The 14234-nt window shown below is 38.8% G+C and overlaps 1 protein-coding gene across 4 annotated transcripts in view; it reads left to right on the top strand.

Moving 5' to 3' along the window:
• Nucleotides 1–9504, top strand: part of KCNC1 (potassium voltage-gated channel subfamily C member 1) — a 167278-nt gene extending 157774 nt beyond the window's left edge. Inside the window, exons 3-4 of one of the 4 annotated variants that reach the window (XM_060767944.2) lie at nt 5591–5779; nt 8263–9504. In XM_060767944.2, coding sequence (XP_060623927.1) covers nt 5591–5779; nt 8263–8399 — 326 coding nt within the window. In that variant the 3' untranslated portion in view covers nt 8400–9504. The remainder of the gene's footprint in view (nt 1–5590; nt 5780–8262) is intronic. The other 3 variants (XM_060767953.2, XM_060767962.2, XM_060767971.2) reach the window with 3 other exon arrangements.
• Nucleotides 9505–14234: the final 4730 nt, after the last annotated feature.

Here is a 14234-nt window from a genome sequence, read left to right as displayed (position 1 = left end):
TTGTTTGGAACAGAGCCTATTATATTCAGTAGAAATTAGAATTTGATAGTATCATCACCATTCAAAAGCCATCAACCTGAGCATGGGATTGCTTTTAAATCCCTCTGAAATGCAGACACACACAAACTTGAAATGTTTGTATCTGAGTGCACTAGCCAAGTGTATATTTTTGCTGAGCTATGACTTGCCTGAAAGAACACCTTTTATTCCCAATGGAGCAAATCTTGAAAAAACAATCAACAGATAGTTTTGTGTCTGAGTCTCAGGAGAAAAGTGTTACGGTTCATTTCTTTAATCTCCAGTGCTCTATATTTTTAAGTTTCATTTAGAGTGTTATTTTGGATTTTAAAATAACATAAAACTCTAGATTAAATTAGTTATGCTTTAGTCGATGGGAAAGCTCATCAGGATAGATTTAAGCCTCAATGATTTCTGGGAGGCTAAAGTGTAACTGACTTATGCAATCCCATTATTTTTAATCATGTAAACAGTGGGGGAAAACATACAAAATATATCAACAACTCATACAGGGAGTGTTACCTATTTGAGTCATTAACTCATAGTAAGATTGCATTCTCACACTTGACAAAAGCCAGATAAGTATTTCATTGGTTGATTTTTTTTCTATTTCAAGTAGGTTTAATATTTCTACCTCAAAATGATAGTTGAACCATCTACCTTTTGTGGACACATAACTTAATTATACTACTATGTAGAAGAACAGGGTAACATTTCATTGTTCTATTGTAAAACAGAGGCGACTCTTTTAAGAAGTCCTTGTTTTGTTTTGTTTTGTCTTGTCTTGTCTTGACATGTCTAAAGAGATAGTGGGTATTAATTTAAAGAAATACTTGAATTTTAGACCAGCTAGTTTGCACCTCTGGCTCATTTTTTTCAAATCTCTGTATGAAGAGTGCTTCACTAAACCCCTAGTCATGAATCCAGATTTTAAATGTTATTAAGGAGGATGAGAGTCAAGTTAACACACACAGAGGACTTCTTTTCAGAGACTGTTCTTGGAGTGCACCATTTTAGGTTGATCACAGGGCTTTCATTTATTAAACAATAACTCGTCACAGGTGAATTAGTCATCTGCTCATATGCCCTGGTTTATAAATTGTATAAGCAGGTCTGCGGTAAATATAAGCCAAGATCCAACAACATTGTTCTCTTTATGGAACTGATTTTGTCAATAAAATTGTGAAATGGGCAATTCCCTCAATCCTCCCCCAAAATCTACCCCATGTAGTTTCTCAGCCCCTATTCTGTGGGGCTGAGAAACCCTAGGAACATGTTTCTGGATTGCACAGATAGTTTAAAAGTTGGATTGGGAGAAAGTCAACATATATTTTAGGTAGATGGCTGCTAGGCTGAAACTTTTAAATGTAAGACATAGTTGGAAAAGTATAGAAATATGCTTCTACAACATTGAGAACAGGGATGTCAAACTCATTTTCATCAGCCTTATGGATGCCTTCAAAGGGCCATTGAATCCAAGGAACGAAGTATCCATGGATACAGAGCACCAACTAAATATTTTTAATATAGCAGTTAACACTCTTTAGTTTTGACCCAATTTGTATTTCTAGATGTTATCAAATGACAACTCCAATCACTTTTGATTATCTGTGGCTAATGGGAATTGCAACACTGCAACCCCTGTGGCTCTGAGGTTGGGGAAAGAGTAAAGGACATTTTGAAGTAAGGCATCATATCTACAAGGTTGTAACTAAATTCAAACCCCACTATTCTAACTAAACAGAACAAACTATAGCCTTCCAGGTTTTACTGTATCACAATTCCTATCAGCTCAAGTAATGATGTCTAATGAAGAGGAAAACGGGAGTTGTAGTCCAGCACCTGAAGGGCCCATAAAATGGCATGACAGACCTGTTTGACACAAGGGATTGAGAACATAACATGCGATATGTATATATGCAATGGTGATCTAGGTCATCTTGCTTCTTTTGTCCAATTTTTGCGAAGGAAAGGGGATTAAGTAAATCATACATCTAAATAACTATGCTACATATAATGAAGATATGGTAGAAGACATGGTAGAAGAACATGGAGTGAAAGCATGAGCGAGAGAATAAAAAAACATGAGAAGTAGGAAGGGAAAGAGAATAAAAGCAAAACAAAAACCACAAACAGGAAGAAATGATAATAAAATAACAATCACGAGTGCATTGCCAACCAGAAGGGATGTGCTCAGAGAAAAGGTGCCATGGTAGGGAAGGGACTCTGATGGGCTAGGGCAGGGTTTCAGTGGGCATAGGAAGAGGAAGGGAGCCATCTACTGCCTGGGGAATCGAGGCCATGAGAGCTGGTCAAGGAAGACAAGGAAAGAGGGCAAGACAGGCAACAGACAGAATCCAGCAGGATGGGGACATGGTTCTAAACGATGAACCAGGGAAAATCTAGTGCAGGCTGAAGGTTGAAGAGAGGCAGGATATGAGACATGAGGCGGTGGGTTATGGGCTTCTCAGGGGAGTTGAGGGAGGAAGTCAGGGAGGGGAAGTGAAGAGGGATGCAGATGGAAGGGTAGGTAAGGGGCAAAAAAGTAGCAGAGATGCAACCAGGAGAAGAAAATATGTAAGAAGGATAGTGAGCCACTCTCACCCAGTCAGGTGAGCTCAATTACTGTCACAATCCTCAGAAAATAGGGGAAGGGAACAGACACACAGACCATGCATATGGAGAAAGAGAAATCTCTCCCCACTTGTTGGACCTAGCTCCTTACAGCATATACCGCCATGAAGATCTTCTTTACTTAAAAAAAGTCAGCAGCAAAAAGAGGCTATGCCTAGCTGTGCAGGCCAATATATAGCCAACTCAAGTCTTGCAAAAAGAGGCACTGTTTTGCAAAATTGTTATTAAGAGATTGCACCCACTGTGGAATCTCACAATGGCTGCCTACTGTAGCCACTGCACAATTGTCTTCCCCGTATGCAGAACTCCTACCCAAGCCAGCTCCTCGATCAGACACAACATCTCGACAGGTTCACCTTAATTATCTCCCTTCTCTTAAAGTGTATAACCATGGTAGAAGAACATTAGCCCCTTCTCAACACACCCCCCCCCCACAACAATAACTTATGACCGCAAGCTTCCTTAGTCTGCCAGTTGAGCAGATTATATAGCAGTTCTCCCCTCTAGCACTGTGCTTAACTACAGTAAGATTCACCTGTGATAAAATTTGAGATTATATGTCCCTTGAGTATTCCAATTGGCTTTTTCTTAAAAAGAGAATTTAGAAGAGTCAATTGACTAAATACCGCTTGAGTTGTTTCCTGGGTATATCCTTTCAGATACCTAAATGTTCTGAGATAAAAGGGTCACTTTTAAATTTGAAGGAAACAATGTTAATGAAATAATGAACATAAGTGCCTGCATTGTCATTCGTACCATAGACACAACTGATGCTTTGAGACTGTAGGATATTGTCTATATTCTAAGAGCAATTACATGAAGGCCACATGGATTAAGGGGTTTTTTTCTACCTATTAGGATAGAAAAGCTCTAGCTCTAGTGCTAGAGAACCCTACAACCAAGAAGAATGAAAATTTTCCTGTGTATCACAGTGAAATACTGTCTTTGTTTGGCAAGGAAGTTTTGTAATAACAGTTAATTTTTCAGAGTTTTGATAGTTTGCTATATACATCTAGAAAGATAAATAACAACACATCTTAAAATGCATTATCTTTCTGAGAGAAGTAAACATTTCTTATGAAGAACCGACAACAAGGAAGGTGGAAATGCTATGGTAGGTCTTCATGATGACTTTGTCATTTCCCCCAACTTTCTCATGCAGCGCCCATGACAAACTGTGGCAATTGCTTGCCTAGCATGAACTGCACAATTTGGTATGCCAGCTATTGCACTATGAGAATGAAGATAGCAAATGTACCTCTTCCAGGTGTTTACACCTTTTCCCATCCATCTCATTCCATGAGTACCAAATGGAGGATTCAGAGCTGCCCTTCATTTTTAAAACATTATTAAGGGTGATTTGTAAGAAGTGGGGAGAGATCGAAAAATAACACTTTTAATTCTATTTCTAGACATTGGGGTAGACAATTTGTTGTTGAACTACAAATCCCATCATATCTCAAAAATGGCTATGCTAAGGATGATGAGTGCTGCAGTCCAACATCATGTGTTCTCTCCCCAATATACAGTTGCAACAGAGCCAGAATGATTGGATAATGATTTTATATCTAATATCTTCAATGGTCATGTGGTCTCTTTTATCCTCTTGGATGGATTTTATTAGTCACAGACTTGTCAATGAAATCTAGTTAACAGTCTTGGGAAAGAATGACTGAATATTAGATCTATCTGTAGAATTTATTTATTTCGTATCAAAAGCATTGCATAAATTAGCATAAAACTGACAAAAATAAAAGGTGTGCAGGTGGCTAAATATCTTTCGACCAAAAATGGGCAACAGCAATGGCATTGTCTGTAGCCTCCAACAATAGAATGAAACATATGATTGCTCTCCCAACTGTCCCTTTGGTTTCAACTTAGTATCATCATTCACCATTCCTGTCCAACTTTCTTTATGTAATAAGCATTGTGCAACCGAGGGTTTGAATACTGCAACTGTCTGTGCTTTGTCACACAAAAGATATATACCAGCTCTGAGAAGCAGGTTACTTTTATGTCTGGTGATTGCTTTGGCCAAAAGATCCCCACTGAACTGTACCATATTTCAAGTTTTTTTTCTGAATATACGAATTTGCACTTTAAAATGTTAGAAGAGCACTTTAAGTTGCCTTGAGATTGTGAAGCGAGTCACACAGAGAAAACTTTCTGTTTATCTAAAAACATGTGGATTGACATGGACCCATTTAAACAAGCCATTTTACCATTTTCAGTGTATGTTTGTTTTCAAATTCCATCTACTGCTTAAGTGTCTTAAAATGCATAGCATCCTGTGCTGCCATTTTTTAAAAAGGTAAAACAAACAAACAAATGGTATGTCATTGTAGACATTACTTTAGCAAATGGATTTTTATTGTTTAAAAAATCCATGTTCCACTGTCAAATTTTCATTGTGTCCTCTGTGTGGTATCTGTCAAAAATGTGTGCACCATTTTGTGTTTGCCAAAATGGAAACAAATCGGAAGCAAACCTGTGTAAGGATTATTTCCCCAAAAATGGGCTGCAAAATGTACCAATCACTAAAATTGCAGTATGTGCTCAAATGCCACCTAACAGAATTGTCTTTGTGATCAATGCCAGTCCCCCAAGTGCTATGAGTTCTTTGAAGGTTTATGAGAAAATGATTGTTTGCGTGCCATTTTACGTCATGCTAAACATAATCACATTTCTGATTGCAAAGCTAGGAGCCAATGCTAGCAAGCATTCTAACCAGCTAACATTCTGTTTCCCCTTTTCACTTTTTTCCTTAAAAAAAATTCTGGTGTGTTGCACACCGTTAACATACCTAGGACAAATCTGCTACTTATTTTTGTTTCCTTTATTCCTATATCACTATGTCGCTGTTGAACCCTACCAACAGTTGTCATTCCAATAAAACAATTCCTAGTGTTTCAATAGCCTTCTGCTTATATGTTTGAAGATTCGAAACTGAATGGGGAAGTGGCCAAGGCGGCGCTGGCAAATGAAGACTGTCCCCACATAGACCAGACTATGTCACCCGAGGAAGGCCTGCCCTTTACCCGTTCTGGCACTCGGGAGAAATATGGACCCTGCTTCCTCTTATCAACCGGGGAATACCCCTGCCCGCCTGATGGAGGAATAAGAAAGGGTATGTAGCCGAGGTCCTGTGATCACATAGATAGCAACATAGTATAAGAGTTAAGAGATCTTACTGTCAAATAGCAGCTTGTTTTACACACTAGTATCACACCGACATAGTTTAATTGGGTATTCAGCTGGGCTAGAAACAGTAGTTCCCAATCTATTTATTTGCTCACCCGTTACAATCAAGTTTTCTCCAGAATGGAAAACCCACCTGCACCAGTTCACCATGACCTGAGCTGCCGTGGGGCTCCCTCTCAGTTGCTTTCTATGTGATGGCAGTCCCTGGAACAATACAGTGCCCCATCTCTGAGTGGCACAAAATCTTTCCGCACTTCTCTAGCTTCTGCCCCCAGTTCTTCTTCCACCTTGCTTCAACAGGATTTTGGAGTTTCCAAGAAACCAATTACTTATGGAAAAAAACTGAATTTTGCAAATGAAATGCAAGAGACAATTGCCATCATTAAAAGATACACTTTATAAAAGTATCCCCCCACCCCAAGCTTCTAGTAATCCAGTTTGGGAATAGCTGCATTAAAGGAAGAGATCAAAAGCAAGATAATGCACACTACCACAGCTGTATCCACACTGCAGAATTGCAGAACTTTGACATCACATTACCTGCCATGGCTCAATGCTATGTAGTTCTGGAGTTGTAGTTTGTGAAACAAGTTACCCTTACAGATACTAGGACTCCATAGGATGGAGCTATAGCAGTTAAAGTGGTGACATATTGCTATAGTTCTGCTGTGTAGATCAGGCAGTCTTCCATCTTTCTTTATTTCAATGAATGTTAATAGACTATTCTTCAGTATATTTTATTTATTCCAGCTTTATATGGTGGACAGCACCTCTTTTGAAAGTGAAGGTATATATATTTTTTAAAACTGGCCACTTCTGTCCTTACATAAAACAAGTTAAATTTGTAGCACAGCTTCATAACTCAATGTAAAGGCCATTCTCACCCATGAAGAAAGGCTATGCTATCCCCATCCCCACCCTTCGCCCCACCATGTTCATCTGTATTTACCCGTTAGTTTTTATTACTCAGGTCAGTTAATGATCTCCCTGAATGTTTCGACCATGACAAGAGAAGTGGCTACCTTAATATACATTCTATTAAAATTAACAAGTGCATATTTAAACAAGCAAAACCTTACCATTTAAATCGATATTGAATGTTGATGTATACTGGTTCCCTGCTCTGGTAATTCCAGCATCACACATAGTCTTCTTGGAACTTTGTGTGAGGAGTTCCCAAAGATTTTGTGTCATGCTTCCAGATCAGTAAGAGAGGGGGATAAACCCTGCTCATGCTAAGTTTGGAAAGATTCCCTCCTTGAAAAACTATTTTTGATTGTGGCCATAGATTGTAACATTGCATATAAAGATGCCGTAAGGACTGTAGGGTGTAACCTGTAACACAGGATAATACAACCCAGAAACTGCAAGGATACAATGCATGTTGGTAAAAGAAGAAAAAAAAAGAAGGCTAGAATAAATGCCAGTTGTAGAAGTAGTGCATACATAGTTTCAAAGCATATTAATTATAAGATATAGTAGGGTCACTATACTTTCCTGTGAAAGTATCTCTGCTAAAATTTACCTTTGTAGCAAAGTGTTTTATATCTGATTCTGTATTGGATAGGTGCTGGCCATTTCATTCAATTTGAGGTTTTTGCTGGTTTTTGGATCAGTACATTGTGAGTCTGCTGCAAAAAGTGACATCACTTTCAGGATGAAAAAAGGGCAGTGCTCACAATGTGCCTCAACAGGAACCAGGCTTGACCTGTTGACTGAAAATAAGGCCAGCTGGCTACAGAAGTATAAATGTCAGCATATTGTTGGCCTGTTTGAAGAAAAAAAATATGTAGAGAAGAACTTGAGTGTTTCCACGGAATTTCATTTCATAGATGGTGTAACTGTGTCTCTAACCTGCTAAGCTACATAATGCATGCTGGAAAACTGGCAGAGAAGAGGAAGGAAAACAAATGCATGCAAAAATGCTGGTTATCAAACTGAGTAGTATCTCTATAGCAACAGAATAAATACTTTTAATGTGGGTGCGAATTAGGTTATAAATACAGTGTCAAAAGGACCTTCAGACAATAGTGGAAGGAAAGCTTATTTCAGGGTCATTTATTTATTCATTCCAGATGTTTTAAACAGAATATCAGCACATGGATATTTATTTATTCCAGCTGCCCCGTGGCAAAAATGTAGTTAATTATCTCTGTTTAATTGCAGAACATAGCAAATAATGTTATACTATATAATATATAACATATTATATTAGAGAGTGTCCATCAGAGGGAAATTAGTTTTCCCCCAATCCTTATTTTCGGACTATTTCTATCCTGACCACGTTGCAAGAGATACTACTCTCAGCATGTCAAAGCATGAAGATGCTACTGATCTGGCTACTTTGTTGACCATTCTGTTGTTGATCCAATGCTGTATTTCTGCATTTTTGTTTTCTTTTGAACAAAGGTTATGAAATGTCAAGGAGCCTTAACAGCATAGCTGGCATAAGTGGAAAAGCAGTAGAGTTATCCTCAAAGCCTGCACCCTACACCTCTCCCAGCCTAATGAGACATTCTTGGTCTACAATCCCATCAATTTTGTAGCATGGATCAGTAGCAGAGAATGGTCTAGATAAACTTTATAACACGAATCTTTCAAATTAGAAAAGTAGAGATCAAAAAGAAAGAAAAAAGAAAAGCAATTCTTTCTAATTGGTCTGTGCGGTACCATGTATGAAGACATGGTCATGTATGAAGGTGCCATGTCTCTCGGTAGCATCTCATGAGAACAGTGTTACTACACATGTTAGTAACACTTAACATTGACAACATTCTTGGTCAGTGGGGCTGAGATGACACTGAGTGGGGCTTTAGGAGCTTTGGTGGGCCATAACACTGCATGATATTGGTACATAAGACAATAAGGTGGATGCACCATGTAGTTTCCTCCCACTGGTGTACCATGTTGATATGTGCTTTTCTTGGCTTATGGTGGATCCACTGGCTCTTATGGAATGGTTAAGCATTTAGTCCAATGCTGAAACTTGCCAACGGTTGAAGATTTTGCTTTTCTCAGGATATTTTTGAGCCATAGGAACCCTGCAGGAATTTGAGCAAAACACACGCAGTAGGATGAAAACTTTGCATGGGCGCCTATTCTATGTTGAAAGCAATAAGATACACTGTAGAGAGGTCTCTGGCTGGCTGGCTGCATGGGAAAAAAAGTACTGGCGGAGAAGAAAACTGGCTGCCTCTGCATGTAGCTCTTTCTACCGTAGCCCTCCTTCCTTTAAACACGCCCAGCTTGGTTTGAAAAGCTCAGGAGAGAAGCTCAAGTATTGATTATATTCTTTACATGCAGATCTTTGCAAAGAAAGTCCTGTCATTGCTAAATATATGCCAACAGAGGCAGTCAAAGTGACTTGACATGGAGAGCACGAGATGGACAATGATGGCTAATAAACGTCTGGGTGGAACTGTGCGGGCTTAGAAGACCTCTTCATTTGGACCAATGTAATCTCACTCCATGCAAGTTTGCAGGACGGTTCTATGTGGTTTCAGAGATATAAAGTAGATTTGCAGGCTTTTTCTATGGCCAAAATGTAACAAACGGTAGAATTTTGTTGTTGTTGTTCCATAGCATGAATTGCATGAAAAAAGAAATAACAAACCAACTCTGCAATTGTATGAGTAACTTTAAAGCAGCGCGGGTGGGTGGGTGGGAAGGGAAAGACAAAGTGATATATTTTCTTTCAGAGCTCTTTACTTTTACATACATTGTTGTAGCCAAACTGTAAAAATGGTCTAAAAAGCGTACATTCCTTTGCTATGGATTGCTTCTTTTTGTATACAAACTTTAAAAAAGAGTGAATGGTTTTAAAAGTGCAATTGGGCGGTCATATTGACCATGCCTTCATAAATTCATGACAGTGACATGAAAATCAAGAACTTTTCATTGAACTAGAGTTGTGTAAAATGTAAAAACAATCTTCTTTTCCTGTCTGTTTTTGTTGGCATGCTTGTGAAACCTGGGACTAATTCTCAGACCTGACGGTAACAGCTGGTCTAGATTTTCCAGCTCTGGTTATGTTGTACTTTATTGGTGTATAGATCCAATGTGAAGACTCTTCATGACAAATTGTTCATACTAAGTAATCAGTAATGAATTTTAAACATTGAAAAATGCTTTTTTAATAAACAACAACAACAACAACCTGGGACTTACAGTATACAATTCAGGAGACAGCTCAAGTACCAACTTGTCTCAGAGTTTAAGAAACAAGGCAACGGCATTGTATGCAATTTAGAACTTCTGCGTAAAATGCATGCACAGTGTTATGCAACATAATTCTAGCATGAAATAAATTTTGTATCATGGTTTCAATGCCTGCTGTATAGTGTAAATCAGAATTCTTTTATAAAATGATCAGAGGTTCCCAACTTCTGATAATGTGAATAAATACAAGACTCCCAGTGGACATGTGAAAGACAAGTGACTTGGTTTTGATTTGCTTCAAAAAAAATGGTGGGTACGCAATCAAGTGAGCTCTCCCCTTGGACCTGGATACAGCTCATATCTTCAGTCTTCACAACACTAATAAATAAAACAAACGGAAGTTAAAACTAAAAAAATTTTTGCTGGTCTCTCGTTCTTTTCCCTTTTAATAATAAACGTTTGGCTTTTCAGTTGAACATGTGAATGTATTCTGGTTGGGTTTTTTTTTCATACTTATGTGATTTTCCACTTTGCAAAAGGAGCCAATTCCTTTGGAAGAGCAAAAGAAATTTAGGATCCAGTGACTTGTTTTAAAATGCTGAATAGAAGGTGATAAAGATTCAAAGAGATGGTGGTAGTGCTGTTTTATTTCCGATTCAAATAGTAAACTACATTGCAGTGAAATCTGGTGCCTTCTGCGTCTGTTGGACAATGAATTCACTTTACTCTGAACTTGAGGCTAGATTATTATTCATTTTTCACTGTTCTGACTCAATAACTTGGCTGCAAGTGTGAGGTTGTGGGAGTGTCCGTAGCTACATCTATTTAAGCAGTACTTACACCAGATATTTGTTGTCGGAAAGTGTTCAACTCAACTGAGAAGACATAGATAAGATTCCAGATGCTTTAATCCAGGTAAATCTTGTAAAACATCTTACCAAAGTAGGTGACAAATGATAAATTCGCAGGAGCTGAACAGCCATGATTTCTCTTCAGAACAAGTATACCACTGAGAGAGAAGGGAGGAGCTATTATATCACATCTAGAATAATAGAATCATAGAGTTGGAAGAGACCTCATGGGCCATCCAGTCCAACCCCCTGCCAAGAAGCAGGAAAATTGCATTAAAAGAATTTGCGACAGATGTCTATCCAGCCTCTGTTTAAAAGTTTCCAAAGAAGGAGTCTCCACCATCTAGAGGTACAGAAAACCAAGAGGGTCAAACTACAAAAGCAAGCACAGTATCACAGATTCCTAGGGCATGACAATTATGTATATTCCTTCTAATAAGTGGGTATCTTAGGTAGTACCTTTAGAGTTCAGACTACAGACTTTAGTGAATTTAGTACCACACTGGTATGGAAGTTGACAGCCACCACTGAATTATATGAAAGAATCCTTCTTGCAGCGAAAACGTGTTAAATATTACTTTCAAGAGTTACAGATTCACAGATATAATTGATCTGATATCTTCCTAGGAAAAAAAAGTAAAGATGTCACACACACTCCGTCTCAAAGGAAGGCAAAGGCCTCTGAACAAATCTTGCTAAAAAAAACAAACACCCCATGATATTTTAGAGCAACAATGTGTTGGAAAAGACTTGAAAGTACACAGCAACAACAATAACCTCTGTTATTGCCCTGTCATTCCTCCTTTTCATAAGCCACACAATTCCACAAGTTGTTGAGTTTCTGTAATTTCTTATCTCCAGTATTGCTGTGATCAGGGGTGGGGAGAGAAGCATGCCCACTCACATCAAGGATGTAGTCACTAGTGCTTTGGATAAGGTTGTTGCTCTAACACAGAATTTTCTGCCCATGAAAGCTACATACTTTGTTCTCGCAGTGAGTGAGTCAAAGCTATTGGGAATTCCTTCTGAGTAGCCATGTAGGATTACACTACACCACACAGGTGTAGCTACAGATGATGGATAAAATGAGAACATTGAACCTACCCCAGTAGGAATTCTGCCCCTTGATGAAATTCTCCTTTTGACCATTGCAGTATCACAAAATTTCAGTTGAGCAGTTAAAAATACAGTTTAGGCATCCCAAGAAAAGGGACAAAGTGACGGAGGAAAAGCAAATAGGAGAGTTCTAGGTAGGAACAATTCCCAGAGTCTCATTCTGCAATGCTACGCAGTTCTTATTTGGAGAAGGCAATATTTTCATTTTGCCCCACTCCCCAATTGTACCTATATAAACCACTAATTTCAGGTACCATCTAGATCCTACACAGATGGCATTAAGTTAAAATAGACTTAATAGTATGACTGAAAGCAGTTTTTAATAAAAAGCATCAGATGGTTTGGCTTTTACCTTATTTTACGCTGTTCTACGGAGACACATAATGGGGATTGAAACGCATTGAAAACACTACTTCCAGCCCATATTGTGGTAAAACAAAATAGCCTGAGCCAGTAACACCAAGGCCAATTCAACACCACTGCCCAGGGGCTCAAATGCCACCTTCTCTCACCCCACCACTGCCTACTATACTGATGGCAAGGGGATCTAACTCATGGCTGCCAACCCCCCTCTCCTCCCAGGTTCCTTTTTCAGTCATATAGCCAGGGAGAAAAGCTGCAGACCATGTGGTCAGTCCCATCACTGTAGTTGCCAATGAAATGACAGGCCTTCCTTTAATATATTCCTGGCTTTATTTATTTATTTATTTATTTATTTATTTATTTATTTATTTATTCATTCATTCATTTAAAGCATTTATATTTTGCCCTTCTCACTCCGAGGGGGCAACATATATACAGCAAACATTCAATGCCAGAACATAAAATAAACGATAAATATACACAAACATTTAAATCAGTTATCTCCACTTTAAAATAACTTGTTTAAACCATCTCAGATCAAGCCTTGTTTCCCTATTAAGATCAGGAACAAGGAGATTATAAATTACAGAAATTTTATTACTGAAGTATAATAACAGGTGATTTCTGGAACAGCCAGGTGTTCATCCGGGGAGGCCCTGCTCTCGCTCCTGTCAACAGCACAGATGCGCCCAGGGGGGATGAGAGACAGGGTCTTCTCGGCTGTGGCCCCCCGCCTATGGAGCACACTCCCAAATGAGGTAAGATCCGCTCCCTTCCTCTTGGCTTTTAGAAAAAAAATTAAATCATGGTTTTGGGACCAGGCCTTTGGGCAGTAGAAGTAAATGTATGCAGCATTTCAAAAAGACAATGACTGGAACGGCGATTCGACAGACGAGACCGTTTTATTGTTTTAATGATTGTTTTATTGCTCATGGATGTATTTTTTAATTAAATTTATGCCTAATTGTAGTGTATAATTGTAATTGTTTGTACTGGCATTGGATTTTTGCCATTACCTTTGTGTAAACTGCTTTGAATCCCCCTCGGAGTGACAAATACAATAAATAAATAAATAAATAAATAAATAAATAAAATGATTTTTGAAAATCACACAGAAACACACCAACACTTCTCTCCTAGCCCTACCTCCTCCTCCCGCTCTTGTTCCCCCCAGTTGTCACACTGAGCATGCCCAAGATACTTCAGCCTTAAGTCTATTGTTTATTCAGAGTTTGCAACTGTCTTATCTTTATCTAGCTGCTCTCAAGCCAAATTCAACCTTGACTTGAATGAGTCCTGAATGTCCCTTTGTTTGTAAAGCTGACTGCTTACTCTTAACTTTTCCTGCCTTCCCAGCATGGCCTTATGAACAAAGGCATGCTATGCAGATCAACTGAACAAATGTAATAGTTATTGTAAATTAGCAATGATGGAAATCAATTAACAGTGGCCAAATGGATGGCTGTCTCCTGCTGCCTCTTTCCACCCCATGTACAGCACATGGGGTGGAAAGAGGCAGCAGGAGACAGCCATCCTGCATCCATGGACAGCATGGGATAGCTGTTGAGATGCTGACCTCCAATTCCACATAGGAACCGGCCATGGGTACGTGAATTGCTGAAATGTAGGGGAAAGCCCAAATCCTTGTGCAGGATTTGGATTTTCCTGTTGTTGTTTTTTTAAAAAAAAACACCTGTGTGTAAGTGTATTAAGTTACTTTCCCTGGGTTAAATCAGATCAGCCTCCATGCATTTTGTAGCCACCTGAAGGATTATCTGCACTAACACTAACCTAAATGGTCAGTGTAGATGGGGCCTAAGGGATGTCCATTGGAAAGATATAGTGGTTTCAGAGAGTAATTAAGTAGGGCGGAAATTCCACAGAAATAGGAAC

Source organism: Anolis sagrei, chromosome 1, assembly GCF_037176765.1.
Source record: "Anolis sagrei isolate rAnoSag1 chromosome 1, rAnoSag1.mat, whole genome shotgun sequence".
NCBI lineage: Eukaryota > Metazoa > Chordata > Lepidosauria > Squamata > Dactyloidae > Anolis > Anolis sagrei.
Note: the sequence above shows the minus strand (reverse complement) of the source record. Positions and strands in the feature narration are given on the sequence as shown.